The 18,864-nt window shown below is 53.0% G+C and overlaps 1 protein-coding gene across 2 annotated transcripts in view; it reads right to left on the reverse strand.

The window, feature by feature from the left end:
- Positions 1-2,380: 2,380 nt before the first annotated feature.
- VAV2 (vav guanine nucleotide exchange factor 2) overlaps positions 2,381-18,864 on the reverse strand; it is a 149,269-nt gene continuing 132,785 nt past the window's right edge. The window contains exons 12-28 of one of the 2 annotated variants that reach the window (XM_056351786.1): positions 18,284-18,370; positions 16,461-16,546; positions 16,070-16,202; positions 14,821-14,930; positions 14,096-14,197; positions 13,902-13,990; positions 13,172-13,188; positions 12,788-12,809; positions 11,368-11,495; positions 11,075-11,149; positions 10,414-10,466; positions 9,564-9,680; positions 9,369-9,456; positions 9,159-9,282; positions 8,084-8,170; positions 5,905-6,059; positions 2,381-5,237 (exon numbers count right to left, since the gene is read on the reverse strand). In XM_056351786.1, the coding sequence (XP_056207761.1) occupies positions 5,190-5,237; positions 5,905-6,059; positions 8,084-8,170; positions 9,159-9,282; positions 9,369-9,456; positions 9,564-9,680; positions 10,414-10,466; positions 11,075-11,149; positions 11,368-11,495; positions 12,788-12,809; positions 13,172-13,188; positions 13,902-13,990; positions 14,096-14,197; positions 14,821-14,930; positions 16,070-16,202; positions 16,461-16,546; positions 18,284-18,370 (1,521 nt within the window). In that variant the 3' untranslated portion in view covers positions 2,381-5,189. The remainder of the gene's footprint in view (positions 5,238-5,904; positions 6,060-8,083; positions 8,171-9,158; positions 9,283-9,368; positions 9,457-9,563; positions 9,681-10,413; positions 10,467-11,074; positions 11,150-11,367; positions 11,496-12,787; positions 12,810-13,171; positions 13,189-13,901; positions 13,991-14,095; positions 14,198-14,820; positions 14,931-16,069; positions 16,203-16,460; positions 16,547-18,283; positions 18,371-18,864) is intronic. The other variant, XM_056351785.1, reaches the window with a different exon arrangement.

Consider the following 18,864-nt stretch of genomic DNA (forward strand, 5'->3'; position numbering starts at 1 on the left):
CATTCAGCATCTCGAGCCATTCACCAAGCTGAGGATGGACAGTGGAGACAGTGGCAGCGACCGTGGTCCTTCCAAGCCCCGCGCTCTGATGCATCTCCAGAGGAGGAATGAAAGTGGTTATTTGTTTTTGATGGTCAGTCCAATGCTGAGGGAGCCTATCTTTTCCTTACAAATTACAAAAAAAAGATTGAGTGTTCAATCTTTTCCTTACAAATCTTAGATTAACTATAAAGGAAAGGAGCACAGTCATTTGTGCGCGGCAGCTGGAGTTTTTTCTAGGTCACAGAAAATATTATATGGCAAACGCAGGAATGAACCAGCTAGGCGTGCTGCAGTGCCACGGCTCATCGCTGTGTGCACCAGGCTGCATCCCCATCCCCATCCCCACCACAGCCCGCACAGGCGTGCATGCGCAGCCGGCTGCGCTCTCCCCTGCACCGCACCCTGCGTTTGGTCTTGGGAAAGCATTACATGACCCCAAACCCAACGGAGGCTTGATCCTGCACAGTCCTGCTGGGCAGAGCTCTTCTGAGCTCTGATCTTGGCGAGCCCCTGCCTCAGTTTCCTCATCCTGCTTGCCCAGCAGTTTGGACTCTTGTTTTGGGGTCCATCAAGCTGGGCAGCACAGGAGCTGGCACCCAGCCGACGCGCCTGCTGGCAGCATGGACCAGCCGAGGTGGCAGAGGGAGGTGGCCACGTGCTGGCCAGCCACAGGCCACCGGGACTGCGGGGCGTGCTCAGGGCCCAGCCACAGGGACATTGCAGGGTGTCTGTCACACTGCAGCATGGAGCAAGACCTGGTGTTTGCAGAGGGCAGCCAGCAAATGCAAGCACCCCCAGCACCATGTTTGCTCAGAGCAGAGGCAGTGCCCTGGCAAGCCATTAGCCTGGCTAATGCAGGTGATTGTCAGCAGCTGCTGTTGGGGGGGGTGGGGGTGGGGGGTAGGAAATAAAAATCATAGTAAGTAAAATAAAAAGAAAACCTGTGTCTGGTGCGTCCCCCCGTCCTGGGGCAGGCTAGGGTCTGTGCAGGGCTTGGAGCCAGCTGTGCTGGTCATAGCTGGAGATTTATTCTCCCGTTAATGCCCCTGGGAATGCTGCCTCTAGTCTGGTTACAGCACCTGGCTGTGGCTGGGCACGGCAAACAAATGCCCCATTTATCCCCGAGGCACCAGACCTGGCACTGGTTCAAACCCCGGTTGGGGGGTTAGGCATGGAGCCGAGCAAAGCCAGCTGCCAGGGCACCCACCTGTAGTGCTGCCGGCTCCAACCACCCCTCGAGGATTAAATGCCACCAGCTGCCCTGGCAGAGCCAGCCCCTGGGGTGGCAGGGCTGACCCTGGAGGCAGGACCTTGCATGGAAGCAAATTTTTCATTTACCTGCTCTCGCAGCCATCAGTCAGTCCCAAGCTCTCATGCTGCATCTCTGCAGCCCAGCCATACCATGGGCATCAGATGGTGATGCCTGACCCACTCAGTGCTGAGCCGATGCTTACTACCAGCAGAAGAGGCCCCAGGTACCAAAACCTGGTACCTGGTTATATACATGGTGCATATATAAATACACATATGGTTAATACACGGTGCATGTTGGAAAGCTTCCCTAGACTGAACAGCAACAACAGGGAAAGGGTTTATCCCAGGTAGGGGCCATCACCTTGGCCAAAGCTAAATACCTGGCTGAGCAGCATCCTTCCAAAGCAGCATCCCAAAGTGAGTGCCCAGCTCATGTCCTGCTTCTCTGGGTAAAACACCTCTCCTCCTTGCTATAGCTCCCTTCAGCTGACCCTGAGAAAGTTGAACTGAGAAGGAGAAAGCAGCGGGGATCCAACAGCAGAAAAAAATTAATATTCATAATTAAATGACACGGCAGCTCCCAGAGGCATCTCCGTGTCTCTGCTCTGGGGTAAAAACTCCAGCAATGCCTCAGGTATTTTATAAGTAAATGTGCAATTTCTTTTATTGCTCTGGAAAACGCTGCTGCATGCGGTGCCAAGTGGGATTCTGGAATATGATACCTGTGAGTGACTAAAAGCCATGGAAAACCATCCTCCTTCTCTCACTCCGCAGCGGTTCCGCTCAGGCACGGAGAGGAGCCCCAGGAAATCCACCCGGCAGGAGCGTGGGACAACTGCATGAGAGGCAGCTGCTCCAGGAACAAGAAGTAACCCAGCAGGGAAGTGGTCAAAGAGCCCTATCTGGCACCGCAGGAAGGACCTACTCTGAATTTTGGAAGGGAACATTCACGGTTCACAGCAGGAATCGAAAAGGCAAGCCACCCCTCCGTCCCCAGCGCAGCTGAAGGGGGTTTAGTGACAAGAAACCCGACACAAGCCTGAGCCTCTGGCACAGTAAAAACCATGGCTGGAAAAAAAAAACCTATCAGCAAAATTACACTTTATTTTTTCATTGTGGAATTTACTTTGATGTATTGTAACTTAAAAAGGTCTGGAAAAACCACATGCAAAAGGGTTTCTAAGTAGCAGCTAAAGTTTCTATTCCAGCATTACAAGCTACTCCAAATGATTTCCAAATTCCCAGCTATAAACTATTCCATAAACAAACAGTTTTATCTTTAACCCCCCTCCACCCCACCCCAGTTAGTGCAGTGCAAAGGAAAAACCCAAGGAATTTACATATTATTTTCCAACGTATCCCATTGCAATTTTGAATGATCTGCGATGAACTAAAATATATATACAACTTTCTCACCATCATAAAAAAACATTTCCCTTTCTTATTCACAGATATATATTGTGGCAAATGGCTGAATAATTACTTACAAACAAAACAATCTTTTTAACAAGTTTCTTACAACAGTAAACACAAGAAGGAGAGCTCTCTGGAGGGCAGATTTGGCAGGCCTGGGAGGGAGCGCAGGCAGCTGGGGATCCTTTTGGGGCATAAAGGAGAGACGGTGCCACAGTCCCCATGACGGAGGACGTGCTCTTCCAGAGGGGATACCCTTGCTGCCATACAAAATCGGCCACTTTAAGGAGGGTCATGTAAGGCTTTAGGATCTGAGGCATAACACGAGCCATTGTGAGTTTGTCTCGGGTGCGTGCGTCCCATCCACCCTGAACACACCCTCAGCCCCAGCAGCTACTGGCGTGGGAGCAGGACCCCTTGCACAGGAGAAGCAGGGCATGGCCAGCTCCCTGCTGCCTGCCCCCCGTGAGCGTACCCCGAGCCGGCAGTGGTTAGCACCAAACAGTACCTTAGGAAAGCCCCGAGCCCCTCTGTGTCCCCATCACCTCTCCAAGTGAAACCCCCCGTGGGCATCTGCCCCCGCCAGACCCCAGCGACACCCACCCCACTCCCCACACGGCACCGAAAGCGGCGGCAATCGCAGGGCTCCAGGAGGAGTGGGCAGCAAAGTAGGATGGCTCTGGGCTTGTCACTGAGCAACATTTAATTTCCAGGTTAACATCTTCCCGCTTTCCTGGAGAGCCCAAATCTCTTCCATTGATTATCCCGAGCAGGGCACTGCGGCTCCCTTTGCGGCAAGGCTTCGGAGCAGCCGTGGCACCCCTGTGCCAGGGACCGAGGGCATCAGCACCGCTCACCCACCCAACGCTGGCATCTCCCAGACCTGTGCCAGCGCGATGCTGAGAGCTGACACCGGGAACACGGTGTTCCAAGGCAGGACCAGGGGAACAACGTCCAGGCATGGAAGTACCAGTTCGAGATGTCACTTATCAGAGAGGCTGGAGGGCACCTCTTGGGGCTCAGATATCGGACAGAGGGATGTTCTTCCCTGTCACACGCTCGCACAAATAATTTGTTCACATCTGCGCTTTGGATGGAAACTCCAGAGCTGGGAAAGCAAAGCTAGTACCCGGCAGAAGATGATGGCTGTGATTTCCACCCGGCAGCTCTGCCTACCAACCACAGGGGCTGCACTTTGGAAGGACCAGACTCGGACAGACGGTGCTTGGGACACAGCGGCAACGCCAACACAGAGAGACCTTTACTTGACAGCAGCAGTAGAAACAGCCTGTGGGAGGAAGAGAGGGCGCAATGCTCACAGCCCCCAAAAGTGCACACAGCTGGGGAAGAAGAGATGCTTTCACAACTCAGTGGGAGAAACCGAGTTGATACCATAGCCCTTACTCCTGTGGGTTCGCCGCCCTGAGCTCAGTGAGGTGGGATGGTGTCACGGCTGCAAGAAAAATCAGCCTGGCTCGGAGAGGTCCTTCCCACAACAGGACCAAGCTGGGAGCGAGGGCAGGACAGAGCCACGGATGTATGCTCCTCAGTGTGTACCTGGTGCCTTAGTGGCCTCCAAACCCCTTGTGTGGCAAAGCACATCTCCAGTCCTGCAATGTGCCAAGCCCTCCAGCTCACCAGTGGGACCAGTCTGCTCCCCAGGCTGCCCCTCTGCCCACAGCAAGGCTGGTGGGACTGATGGTGGTTGTAGGGAAAACTGGCTTGGGATGCCAAAGCGGGTCTTTCCCCTCCTGTCTGACCTGGAGGTCCACTTCCAGCCAAAGTGTGATGGTGAAAACATGCTGGTTTCACAGTTGGCATCCTTCAGAGACGAGCAACAGCTCTTTCCTCTTCCCGGGTCAGGTGCCCCCGCTCTGTCCCCTCACCCCGGCTGCAGCATGATGCTGCTGGGCGCTGCTGCACGGCTGCCAGGGAGACTGCCGAAATCCTGACCTGGGGGACCCACTCCGGCGGCGTGGCAGGGGGGCCGCGTCGTCTCCTCGGGGCTGAGTCGCTCCCTCCCCTTAGAAACTCCCAAATTCTCACCTTGGCGCACCCAGGCACCAGCCCAGGTGCCAACCTTCAGCCACCCTCCCACCACCATCACCACGGTGGCTTTTAAAACACCTTTACTAAAAGGGCTTTGGACCCCATCCTCGGGTGGGCACCGCACAGAGTCTCTCAGCTCTGTCCATACAGGGAAGAGCGGCTTTCCCGGGACTTTTCTGCAGCTGCTACACGAACGTCATCCCACAGACCATCAATCTTCTATACATGTAAGAGAAGCGAGGCCGGCGGCGGCCCCGATGCGCGCACACACACACTGTACAGAGGAACGGGTTGCTAAAGAGTCTGCGAGAGCAGTCCCGGGAGGCGCCCGGCCGCGTCCCACCAGGAGCCGCGGGCACTGGGACAAGTGTGCACGGTCTGCAGCAGCTCGCTCTGGGCTCTTGACAACTTTCCATCACACATCCCCGCAGTCATTGCACCCCCTCCTCTTCCACATACGTCGAGGGAAACCAGCCAACCTGTTGGAGAAGCGGAGAGTGAGATGGAGACTAGGGAGCTCAAGGGATGTGCTGTCCCATCACCCGGATTATCTCCCTGCCACCAGGGGCTGTTCCCTCTGAGCCATCTGGATGGTGCTGGATGTGCCCACATCCCGGTGCACGACGGTGATGGCGGTGCAGTCATTACCCTAATTTGCAATGGAGCTACCAACTACACATTGCCTCGGATACATGAGTTATCTGTAATATATAAGGGATCAGGGCATGAAGAATCTGTCCCCAGTGATATAAATTCTGTGGGACACCAGGTCAAGCCACCAGCCTGCTGCTTTTCCCCCAGGACGCTGAGCCTTTCATCTGCAGAGCCACTTGTGCATAAATTCCCCAGGTTTAAGGAAGAGCAGAGCAGGCCATCCCCCGCGCTGGCGTGCCCATCTGCCCACCGCACGCTCCCACCTGCCTGCACGCACTGGGCACGGCATGTCACTGTCACACAGCACCAACGGCAGCACAGCGGTGGCTCTCACGAGATGGCAGCCTACCCACCAGCCAGAAAAAGAGGGAGCGGGATGTGTACCCCTGCCCTTTGCTGTCCTGGCAACATGCTGCGTTCCAGCTGGGCAGCTTGGGAGTGGGGAGGACCATGTGCTGCAGAAACGGGGCAGGACATTATCGATACACTCACTCTTCCGTTGGTTTCCCCTTTCCACCATCCCTGGTCCCCGCCAATCCTGCTGTAGATCTTCACCACATCACCCTCTCGCAGGGAGAGCTCCCGCATGTCCCGCGCTGCGAAGTTGTATCGTGCCACCGCCGTCCCTATGACCCGTGGGGTGAACACTGTGAGGGGACAAAGCAGAGGGTGTCGGGAGCTGCCCCACCACACGGGACTGGCCGAAGCCTGGGGAAAGCTTGGTGAGGTTCAACCTGGGTTTTCCACTGCAGTGCTGGCTCCCATTGCATCCGAATTGCTCAGCCCCGCACAGACTGGGCCGGTCAGGGTTAAACTGGATTCCTGCTGGGCTTTAAAGAGCTCTGTGGGCTTGGGAAGACCTTCTCTGCTGACCAGGAGAGCCCAAGAGGGGCTTGGTGGGGATGGCTGGGGTGAAGGGCACTTTTGTGAGAAGGTGGCAAAGTAAAAGATTTCACAGGAATACACAATCATTAACAACAAAATAATGGGAAAATCCTGTTCTGCTATCAATGTCAGATCTGGCTGCTGCACCTCAGCAAAAGATTTCACAAATCAACTTGTATTTAAACTACTTCAAAAACCGAGTCACTGGGATTGGATCCTCCTAGAGATGCCGAGCAAAACCTGCGTGTTTTGCCATAAAGAGGAACAAGCTGTTAACCCGGTACCCTCCCGGCTCCTGCCCCTGCCAGGGAGCAGCCAGGGCCCTTGGAAACTTGGTCCCATTACAGACCAGAAGGTGCAGAAGCACCCTGAAAACCCTAACGCTGACCAACAGCTTATGAGAAGCCCTGTGAGCCAGCCTGGGACCTGACCGCCGGTGGCACCGGCACTGCCCAGCCCCATGGATCTCCATCACTTCAGGCAGGGGATGCTTGGGGAGGCACAAGGAGGAGCAGCAGTGAGGGAGGAAGGGCAGGGGCAGTGCTCGGCTTCCCTGCCCCAGTGACTGGGCAGCGGGAAGGAGGGCTGGACAGCAATGGTGGGAGGGATGGGATGGACACAGGAGGAGAAAAACACACCTCCTCTGAAGTCTGCAGAAAAACGCCACCCTGAAGGGACACTGTGTTTTGCTGAAGCTATTCTTTTTGTCCCAGGACTTTCAAGGATTCATTTCAATTTTAAAAGTTTGCAAACCAAGGTTGAACTAAGTTTGAGGAAAAGCTTTGCCCAGGTTTTCAGCTCTCAAAATGGAAGGAGATGAGGATGGCGATGGAGACGGTCCAGACACACAACGTGCAATCACTGAAGGGCTCGTCCGTCCTCGCCAGGCCGGAGAACGGAGCGAGAATCACGGCAGCTTTGAACTCTTTCATCAGGAGCTTGTTCAGAGCCCACTGCTACACAAATCGCTTTCTGCAATACTTTCTATGCAGTTAAAGCATCCCAAATTCCCAGAATTATGTTCTAATACCTTGAATAGTTAAGTGTTCCTCCCAAACACGGCACTAAGGAAAGCACGTGGGGTTTTGCTGATGATTTTCCCTGTCCAGCCTAAAGAAAATACTGAAAGGTAAAAGCTTAAACAGGAAGAAATGAACTGGCACGGTTTTGCCCTGATCCCTGCCGAACAGGGAGGAAGACACCAGCCTGTAACGCATTTGATCAATGGAGTTCAAAGGCCAGAGCACTGCTGCACTCTCTGCAGGGAGCCTGAGCCCCAAAACACATTTGGCACCGTAGGATCCCCCCCGCCTCCTCAGCAAGGGTCTCCTGGGCAGCCTCAGATACCAGAGCTCAAAAACTGCCGGACATTGAGATGTTCTCCTTGTACAGCAAGGAGAAACAGTCTGGAAGACGGTGTGATGCCAATGCTCGTTCGGTGAAACACACGGGATTAGCAGGTCAAGCTTGAAGTACATCATGAGATCCCAATGCGCTAGATTCACTTTTTCATTAATTTTAGCCCCCTTGCTCAAATAGCGACAACTCCATCTTCTCCCTGCCTTGATTTTGGCGAGAGGGGGGAGTGTGTTTGGCTTCCAGCCAAGCCATGGTTCATTATTTCCAGGCTGTGCCCCAGGGCAGCACCAGGGACCCCCTGAACTGCCTGTGAGTGATGGAGGGACAGTGGGGACCCCACAGGTCCCGCCACTGATGGCTTTCAAGCTGGGGATGCTGCAGCCTGGGGAAGGTGGCAGGTCTCTCCACTGGGGAGAGGCACTGGTACCTGACCAGAAGGGACTGGAGGAGCTCTGAGAAGAAAAGTTGAGGCCCTGAGGACTGAGAAAAGAAAAGTTGTAGGAAGCGCAGGAGGCTGCAAAGAGGTTAGAGAGAAACAGAAAGAGGCAGAACACGCATTAAAAAGGAAATTAAAAAAAATATTATAATGCACAATGCTTTAAAAGGTGACGGAGAAACGTGGGGCAAAGCATGCAGAAGGGCTTGCACAGGGGCTTGGAGCTGGTGGCAGGTCCAACCACAGCCCCACAGCCAGTGTAGGGGCTCACAAGTCATCCTAGAGTTGTATTTCATGATAAGGGATACTTAATCAACTTTTAAAAACTATCTTCCTTTGGTACTCTTTTTTAAATACACCATGGAAAAAGGTTTTTTTTAAAATGCATTTTCCCCCACAAAGCCATTTCTGCACTCAGGCTTTTAGACAAAATGGAACGTTTTGCACTAATGCACCTTTTGCTTTCCATTTGTTTTGATATTTTATTTATTTTTTTTTTATTTTAGGCACAGACTTACCGTTCCTCCCATCACCTCCATTAAAGGAGTCCCACTGGGATTCAAACCATCACAAGTCACACTGGAACTGCATCCATTAACACACATGCACAAAAACTCACACGGCCAGGGAAGACACGAGACATCCCGCTAACAGAGCATCACACCTCTGCTCACTACCCGCAGGAGGATGGGCTGCCCCTGCAGCCACGGCTCCTGTTCTGGCAGGACCAGGGGGTGGCAAACCACCCCTGAGCACAGGGTGCAAAACCACAGGAGGGAAAACCAGCCTCCCCCAGCAAAAAGCTCTCTCTGGGAGGCTGCATCCGCTCCATGGAACTGCACAAGCTGAGAGGAGCAGTGCCAGCCAGCCCCAGCTTGGCCGAACCCCTCTGTTCCCCACCATCTCCTGTAAGACCCATCCTCAAAATGCCACCAGCCAAGCAGGAGACTTCTCAAGCCCTACAGCAAAGCCATAAATCCCTTGGTCCAGATGGTGCTCCGACACCTTGCTGAAAGGGTGAGATTTTCCATCACAAGTTTCAGGACACCCGCTCGCTGGGTTTTACCTGGAGAGCGGGTGAAGGTCCTGGAGGTAGAGCGCTCCCGAGACTTATAGGGGTATTTCAGCGTTGTGTCCAGCTGCTTGAAGCTCTCCTTCAGCGAGTGGCTCTGGTAGTATTCGACCAGCTCCTGGCAAGGATGGACAGGCACCCAGCTGTCTCCACCGTCCTCTGCATGACTTGCAGGGACAGCGTGCACACTCTACAAAAACCTACCAGCAGGCTTTCAAACTTCTTGGCTTCTGTGATGTGAATCCAGTTGTCCTTCTCCACCACCTTGATGTGCTTCACCTCCTCGTTGAACCTGTGAACGGCAGCAAAGGCACTCAAGGAAACACAGCCACAGGCTCCAGCCCCATCTCATCCTCCATGAGCAAGTAATACTAAATTACTACATGAAGTATTACTCACTTAATACTGATGGCAAAGCGCTCGGCCTCAGCCGGCCGCTCCCGGATCAGGTAGGTGCCGCTGACATGAGACTTGAGCAGGTTGTCTGTCTGCTGCCGCTCCATGTTCCCTGCGAACCTGAGCCCAGAGGCTAATTAATTAATCAACTAAAAGTGCAAGTGCATCTTTAAAATAGGCGTACTTCAGACAAAAAGATACATCTTTTTTTAAAGGCATGAAGGTTGAGAAGGCAAATCGAGAAACAGGGCTCATCCAAAACTTCATGAGCACAAAGGAACGTGTCCCAAGCAAGATACGCAAGAAGCTGCTGAGCTGCTGCACAGGGAGGGTGGGCGATGCAGAGTGCAACCTCTTCCCTTTGAAGGGTCTTGCACCTAGAAAATCCCAGTAACTGGGAATCGGTCCCCAGGTAAACAAGGCTTCAGCAAGAGCTAGGGAGTGGGATAATTTAGACTCACGGATTTGCAAACCTGGCTGGAGCTGGAGGAAAGGAGCAGGAGGCAAGCTAAGTGCAGCCTCTCCCACCAAGGCAAGAGTTGCTTCCTTCCACCCAAAAAAGTTTTCTGGGAACAAAACCCACAGAAAATGGGAAGAGAAACCAGCACCTCTCCTTATGCCTCTGACCCTCTCCACAAGTGAAGAAACCCACACCGATGCTGCGAGGGTTGCACCAGGTTTCAACACCCAAATGCCCCATGGCCACATGGGATACATAGGTGGGATACAAAGCATTGCTCACCTGCATTCATAATTCATTATTACAGTGGATTCCCGATCATTTAACAATTAAAAGGTAAGGGCGATGTATCTTTACAGCCACAGGCAGGTCGTGCCCAACAGGGCGACTCACCACGGGTACGCCGTGTAGTCTATCTCCCGCGAGGGCGGCCGGCTGTTGGGAGGCTGCAAAGAGAGCATTGCTTATTGCTGAGGAGCCGGCATCTCATCGGGCTGGAGATCACATGCGAGATGCTCCTCCAGCGGGAGGGTTTTCATCTGCCAAGCTGTTTCTGAATTATTGGCTTGGGCGAGGGAGGGCAGTGTTGCAGCTGAGCATTGCTGCCTCAGCCTCCCAGCTGTGATAAGCATGCTGCATTTTTTTTTCATTTACCTGAACATTTTTTAATTGGGAAGCGGCTGACAGCATTACAAAACACAGTAACAAAATAAAAGTGTATTTTTCCCATACTGTGCCCGATCCTCAAGTACTCTGCTCCTGAGTCAGCCCCACCGAAGAGGAACAGAGCCCCGACCTGGTCACACCAACCCCAGCCTTGGGAACAGGGCTGACACCAGCCTGACCAGACACTGGCAACCATGGGATGATGGATCCACTTCCCTGCTAAGCCAGCCACAGTAAAAGGCCTCATTCAAGGGCCAGGACGTACTGGAGGGACCAAGATCTCAAGCAGAAGGCTGAGAAGCACGACAGGCACCAGGGGAGCAGCATCTCCCGTGACAGCCCCCAGCGCCCACCCCAGTGCTCCCACCTCCATCTCTGTGGCACTTACCCTTGCATCCACGGGGCAGGGCTTTACTGACGAGCTGGGAAAATAACCCGATTTCTTCGTCTGCAGCAGCCGCCCCTGCAAAGCCAAGCCAGGTATCAGACTGGGATATGCACAGGGGAGCAATGCTTTTGCCGTGCAGGGATGGGGACAGGTGCCAAACTTCCTCGCAGACCCCCCAGCTCCCAAACCTAGGCGTATGCCCACACTCCAGGAAAGCCCACAAATAAAAGGGACAATGCAGAAGTCACTGGTTTAAAGCGTCCTGGGAAACTGCCCAGGGGAATCACTCTCACCTCCCACCACGGCGAGTCGGGGTCCCCCCTCAGCAGCTCAATCACATCCCCAATTTGAAACGTCAGCACCGGCTTCCCAGGGGGAGCTGGGTTTCCGTGGTAATTCTGAACCGCCACCATTTTAGGACCTGGGAGAGAAGCAAAACAGTTTCATCACCTAGTCCCTGTTAAGCAAAACCAAAACAAAAACACCCCTCCCGAAGCCTGTTGTTCCTTATCCTGTGAACCACACATCTAATGGCACCAGCAGGCAGGACTGGGGGGCAGAAACCATGGAAGCAGAAAGGGATGGTGCCCACAGCAAACAGTCCTGGCTCCCATAGTTACATGTGAGTTTAGACTGAGTTCCCTGAGCAAAATTAAACCCATGAAGGACCGAGCCAAGCCAAAGCTCCGACCCCCAGCCCTGCACCTGGACTTGAACCCTGCCATGGCAGACTGGCTCTTGTTAGGCGATGCCCGGCCAGCACCAAACCCCGCCGGGTTCAGCGGTGACATCCGTGATTGCAAAAGGGACCAGCGAACACTTGGCTTGCACGGAGTTTCAGCTGGACCTGGGACCCAAACGCCCCTGAAGCTCTCAGTCGAAGTCCAGCTGTCTTGCTAACAACTGCACTTTAAATAAGCTTCCCCAGCTGCACTAAAACCACAGTGTTTATCTTCAGAATGTTTCCCCACCTCTGCCTCTCCCTGCCCAGCGAGAGCACTCTGTCTTTTTTTTTTTTTTTTTCCTTAACCACCAATTTGATTCAGGTTTCTTTTGCCAGGCTTGGCTTGCTTTCATCAGAAAAAGCACAAAAACAAATTGTTCCCTCTCCTTCGAGCCAGAGCATGGGCAGGGCAGGCCCAGCACTCCTCTAAGCTGGTTTTAAATCAAAAGAAAAGAAAAAAATATTGTGGTAACCATCACGACTAAGGGCCCCACCAGAGGGCAGCGGCTGGAGCCGCACATCCCTGCAGCACCAGGCAGGGAGATGCTCCCCATCACCACCAACCCTCCCTGTCAGGACGCGCCTGGTCTGCTCTGAAGGACCGTGTGGCACAAGGAAATTCGCCGGGCTCTCCTCGACTACTGGTGGGGTGTGAAGAAGCTTTTCTCACACGGCAGAGCAGGCCAGGGGCACGAAGGCACCCAAAGGAGCGATGCGGTGCTGGAGCTGCAGCGGGCAAGGGCTGAGCCTGGGCATGAGCTGGGTCTTTCCGCACGGGGACCTGCTGCTCCAGGGAACAGGGATGGAGAGACCTCGGCTCCCCATCGCTTGCCGTGAGGGCTGCGCAGGACCCTTCTGCAGCTCCTAATGCTCCTTTCTGGTTTCAGAAAGCGCCTCCCCCTCCCACATGCTCAATATTAGGGACACCTGCAGCCACATGCAGAATGCTTATCCCTACTTGCCCTCCTGCAATACAGTAATGCCCTTACCAGGTCCAGCACCCAGTGAATCCTGCAAAGAGAGAGGAAAAAGTCTCCATGAGAACACAGTGGTCTCAGCTCTCTCCATGAACACCCGCCTGAAGCCACCAGGATGAGAAACCCTCTCCCAAAACCACCCCAGTACTTCCCAGCCCACGGTGCTCGCCCCAGCTGGGTGCTGACACCTCCCGAGGGCTGTGGTGCTGCACAAACCAGGCCAGTTTTGGGCTGGAGAAGCCGCCATCGGTCTCTAGTCCTACCCCCCAGATTGCTGGGACTCCCCCAAGGAGGGCACTGGCTTTCCCACAAGCTGCCTGCACCCAGACCGGGCAAGGATACAGGCTCTGCCCAAGGCAGAGGGGGATGCGGGAAAAGGGCCAGCAAACAATGTACCTGGTCTGCCGAAGAACCTGCAAGAGATTGGTAAAATACGTGGTTAATTTAACAGGCAACAAACCCCACTTTCTGTTTCTCTTGATGCTGTGGGTATCAATAACCCAGCACCAGTGTTCAACTTGATGGAGGAAGCACAAAGCTGGGGTCACTCAGGTCATCGCTCTGCACTGGGTGGGAAGACCCGGGGAGGGACTTGAGCCAGACAAGGACATTTTCTCACTTGCACAAAGTTCTGTGCTTTTGTTCCTTCCTCCCTCCACTCCCCACCCAAAACCTCCCCGAAGCCACCCTGTGACAGTCCCTGCAATGACCAGCTCCAGGTCAGCTCAATTTAGACCAAGAACATCAGTTTCTGCTGTACTATGGGGTGTCTGGGACCCCGAGACGAGGTCTCTCCTCATCAGAAATGCAATCCCACTTGCCCTAACCATCATCTTCTGATAAAGAACTCATCATCGCTCTTAAACACCCTCCCAGCACACGGGCTGGGCACACCCCACATGGTACCACGGAGCTGCTGCCATCCCGACACACGTGGGATCCAACTCTTGGCTTCAGTAGGCGGTTGGTGGATTGGTTGGTTGGGTTTTTAAACCACCAGCCAACATGAATTACAGCCGTTGAGGTGGCTGGGAGCGTATTTAGATTTTGTTATGCATTAACAAACGTCAGTGCTTTACAGAGCCACCTCCTCGGTGCAAGCTGCTCGTGATGTGACAGAACTCACCGATCTTGCAGGGAGGAATGATCTCCAAGCACTCCTTATGAGCACCCGCTCCACATTTGGGGCAAAGATAGCCTTGGTAGAAGGTTCCTCTGCACAAAGAAAGAGGTCAGAGAGTCCTAATTCAGCCTCAACTTTTGAGATTTTCTATCCGTATTTTAATGCAGATGCAGAAAAGCTGGAAGGATGCTGCTCACCTGAGGAACATCCTGCAGGCTTTGCAGTTGGTAGTCTTTTCAAATGTGTACATCTGAAAGTTATGGTGATTTGCATTGGCTTTCTCTGGCTTTATGTTGGACCTAAGGAAAAGGACCAGGGGGTTTATCAACCTGTCCCTACGAGCCACGTGACCTGTCACAGCAGCTGCTGTTTAAATTTCAGTCAACGCTGTTTGCATTTCAGTCAACGCTGTTTGCATTTCAGTCAACGCTGTTTGCATTTCAAGTTTGGAAACCACATGGACAGATATGAAATCAAGTGTGAAAGGAGACTCAGGCCTTGACTGGGCGGAGAGAGGATTTTGCCCATCAACCTTCGCCTGGGAGAATGTTCATGGATTTGGCCCTTGCCCGAGTCAATCAACAGCCCAGACCAGCCAGCACAGGGCCAATCCTGCTCAGCTCAGGACCGGCTCCCTGCAGAAGCAGCCCTCCCCCTGCAGCGCCTTCCTCCAGCCCCAGCGCAGTGCTCCATGCACGGCCAGACACCATGGCAAGGTGGCATCAGAGGTGCACCACCCACGCTTTGGGGCAGATGCTCAGGGTAGGGGATCTCATGCTGGACCCAAGCTCCTTTGGCACAGGGACCCACCCACAGGACTTCCCCACCACGGGCTTTGCTATCAGAGCTGCTCTCCAGTGACCGGCTGGCCCAAGGCACTGCTCCCCCGCGCTTGGCACGGCATGCCAGGGCTCATGCTCACATGGCCATTTCAAACTGCTCCATCCACTTCCTCTTCATTTCCTCCGTCTTGCAGAAGAACTGGAAGCCCTGCTTCCCCTGAAGGTGAATTAGGTAGAAGCCGTATGACCACTGCAAGAGAAAACGAGAGCGCTGGTCAGACTGCTGCGCTCCCAGCACCTGAGCAGCAAAACACACCGCATGTCTATTCAGGCATCTTAATAACTGCTCCCAGCGCCTGCCCTGTCCCCTCTGAAGGGCTGCTGAACCTTTGCAAAGGTAACAGCAGGGAAGGAGGAAGAAGAGCTCCGTGTTTCTCTAACACACTGCAACTAACGATGCTTGAATCAGCCTGGCACTATATGGCCAAATAGGATTTTATGGTGGCAGATGAGAGAACCCAGATTTTTCTGCTCCAGTGGATCCTCCCCAGCCATTATACTTCTCCCTGACAGCAACTGACAGCCCAGGAGGAACATCTGACCTGCCCACTGCACATATGTTCTGCCTGTCTCATTGCAACATTGCACAGAAAAACACGACAGAAAATTGTGTGCTTTGCTTACCATTTTTCCATGAGACTAGAAAGCATAGGAGAGGCAAAGTGGAAATATATTTCATTAAAACACAAAGCTAGCAGCATTTCTTCAGCATCCAAGTGGCAAAATCAGCTATTCTTACCCCAGCATCACTTATCCCATCCATACAATACCTCTCCTCATTGCATGTAAAGGGATTAAGCTAACGAGTCTCTGCTAAACCCATAGCTGGGAGGTTTTTCCTTCATGGCTGCAGGCTAAGCCTCAAACCACCAGCAACATTATGTTTCTTCAGTGGCAACCGTGCTCCGAGCACCAATTTGGCAGGCTGGTTGGCAATGCTCACACTGCCCTTCCAGGCTCCTCCACCCCATGACTCGTGGGAGTGAGAGCATCCGCACGGACCCTCCCTCCCTGCCCTCCTCTCCGCCCCGCCTGACCCGCCGGTCCCTCACAAGCAAGCAGGGAGCAGCTTCCCCTCTCCTACCCCCAGTCATCCCAGCCTCTTCAGGGATGTTTTGCAAGGATAGAATTCAAGGATCAAGCCCAGCCTCCCGTTAATAAACATTTCCCAATGCTCTGTAAGGCTGCCCTGAAAGCTGAGCATTTATTTTCCAGCTTTTTTGCAAGCTCTGTTTCTATTTTAAAAGGTTAATGGGAACGTACTACCCAAGGAGTGGCTGAAACAGGTCCAAAACGCTCTCCGGCAGAGCTAATCCCTGGTTCACCTACCTTCTTAATGTCCTTGTTATTCATAGGGTCATCAGTCATCTTGTGGAAGAGCAGCTCAATAATTTCTTTCAGCTCATAATTGTATCCTTTCCTTTTGCAGACGATCACCACTTTATCAAATAAAAATAAATACCTGCCCAAAGCAAGCAAATAAACAAGGAACCCAGTTAAACATCTCAGGAAAGTCCTGGCTCCAGGGGAGGTGTTGGGAAAACTCTGTGCCGAGCATGCCAGCCAGCGCAGCTCGCTGCTCTAACCGAGCTGCAATTCCACTCTGATGGTGGTTCCTGTCGGTCCAACTCTAGGTGATAACTAAATAAATAAGCACAAGGGGAATCGCCAAATGAAGGCACGTTTAGTCTAGGAAAACTGGGCACCAGTGCTCGCTCACCTGTCCTGCTTCGTGTGGTTGACTATGGAGCGGACCTTCAGCTCGCCATCGATCTTCGGCCTCCCAAACTCCTCCAGCTTCACTTGCTGCGGAAAGCAAAGCAGGGCTGGGATGCGCGGGCGGGGATGGGACGGTGCTTTGGAGAGGTGGGAACCCCCGCCAGCCCTGCCTCCGGCTGCTGCAGCTCCTGGGAACAGCATCGCTCTCGCCAAGGGGAGCCTGGGCACCAGCACGGGAACAGGACCACGGGAGACCCGTGGAGCTCCAGCACCAGCACCCCAGGGCCAAGGCTCAGCAGTCAAAGCATTTTTGCAAGGTTTGGGATCCAAAAAGCAAAACTCCCGCAAAATAAGCTATGTTCCAAGGGTTTCTACAAAACCGGAACCAGAGCTCTTCCAGTTTTGATTCCCATCCTGAAGCAAGCCTGGAGATTTTGGGGAGGCTAGAACCCACCCCAAGGCTTTGCTCAGTTTGACATTCAGCTCTAAAGCCCTCGCAAACGTTGCTCGGGGCAGCTCGGCCGCCAAGCCACAGGCATCAGTCCCCTCACACAGTTCTTGCAGGAAAAAAAGTTAATATTCTGAAGCATCGCCACCAGTCAGGAAAATAAATATTTCACACAGCTGGGTGTACAGCCCGTAATTATCTCCTTGCCGTACCATGTGAGCTCTGCATACATCACACCGATCGCTCCACAATGTCCTGCAGGGTGCAATGAAAGGAAACCCCCAGCAGAACATCTGTGGGGTTGGTCTGCAGACAGCAGTGACCTCTTTGCTAACACTTCATCTCCCGCACGTCAGACCTGCTCTCTGGCTGCAGCAAGGAGGAGAAGTGGCTGCTTCATGCCCCCGTGACGTCCTCATTTTTAGGGAACGTGATGCCTGATTGTTTGCACCGATCAGGATTATCACGACTGCTTCAATCTAAACCTGTGAGCCGCAATGGCCCGTATCCCACTGGAGAATTTTTGCAGGTTTCTCTTGAAAATTAAGGACTTTGTCTCCATCTGTTAAATAACCATCAATTAAAAGTTCATTGTTTTCAAATGAAGACAAGGCTTCAAGCCCCCAAACCCAGGGGTGCTGGGAAGCCCTTGGGGTGGACAGCCCCCACCTCCGCCTCCATCAGCCCTTCTGAAGCATCTCAGGTGTCAGCCCCCAGATTGCATTTCCCCAGCGTAAAGCGTGACGGCAGAGCAGCTGCACCCAGGCCTCCCCTCCCACCCCCGGAAAATGTGGGAAAAAGCTCCTTAGCCTGAAGCTCTGCCACTGAATATTAAATTAATGGGCTTGTTCGAGGCTGAAGTGAGTGGTGGGTTGCACAGGTCAGCTGATGCACAGTAATGGGACCGAGTGCTTGATACCTCTGGAGTCTGCAGGATGAGATTCTCCTTAAAGTACATGGTTGAGATGCTGGGGATTAGGTGCATGTGCCCTTCTCCCCTGAAAGAAGCCTTGGTGCACTTTCAATTAACCTCTGCCCTCTGAACAGTGAAAGAAATCCTACTTTAAATAGCAGACACAGCTGACTTGGGGAATTCTTGGGTCCCCCTACACTAACAACATGAGAAAAAGTTGGAGAAACATTTTCCGTGTAACACCACCAAGAAAAGTCACCCTCCATCACAGCTCAATCAGTTCTGTAACGTAGCAATTACCTCTGGACCATCAGCAACAACCCTGTCAGCGACGAGGGAGTGTCTGAACACATGGGAATCTTTCTTGGGTAGCACATCAGCTTCAGCAGTAATTGCACAGAAAAAGCAGATATGTTAATAATAATCGAATTAAACTTGGGAGCAAGAGGATTTTCCAACTTACCAGATTTTCTATAGAGCTCTGAAATTCGCTTATTTTCTTTAAAGTCTCTTTGTCCCTCTTTACTTCATTTATGTACATGGCCAAATCCTTAAAAGAAAAGTAAATATTTATTTTTATTTTCCAGATTAAATTAGTACCTTACCCGAGCAGAAAGCCCATGACCCCAGCTCCCCAACGCCGCACTCCTCCACCCTCAGAGCCATGCCAGCAGCAGCCCGGGCACAGTGAGCACAGGCTTTTTGGGCTTGCACTGCTGAATTTTTATATATAAATTGCCCTGCAATTTTTATAATTTCCCAGAAGAGGGCAATGCATGAATCCAGTGCAGCACAGCAAACCCGACCCATGGCTTTACCTGGTGAAAGCCGGGGTGAGCAGCCACGCATCCCCTGCCTTTGCACCTCTGCCTTGGCAGCATCCTTCCCTCTCAGCCTTCATCACCATAATTCCCTTCATCCCCCCGGATACAAAAGCTGTGAGACAGTCTCTGGTGTCAAAACATCCATGTCTGGAAGTGACTGCTTTGGGCACCCGGCTGCACGCTGGCTGTGAACAGCACTTGACCTGGCTCTGTTCCACTT

This window comes from Falco biarmicus, chromosome 9, assembly GCF_023638135.1.
Source record: "Falco biarmicus isolate bFalBia1 chromosome 9, bFalBia1.pri, whole genome shotgun sequence".
NCBI lineage: Eukaryota > Metazoa > Chordata > Aves > Falconiformes > Falconidae > Falco > Falco biarmicus.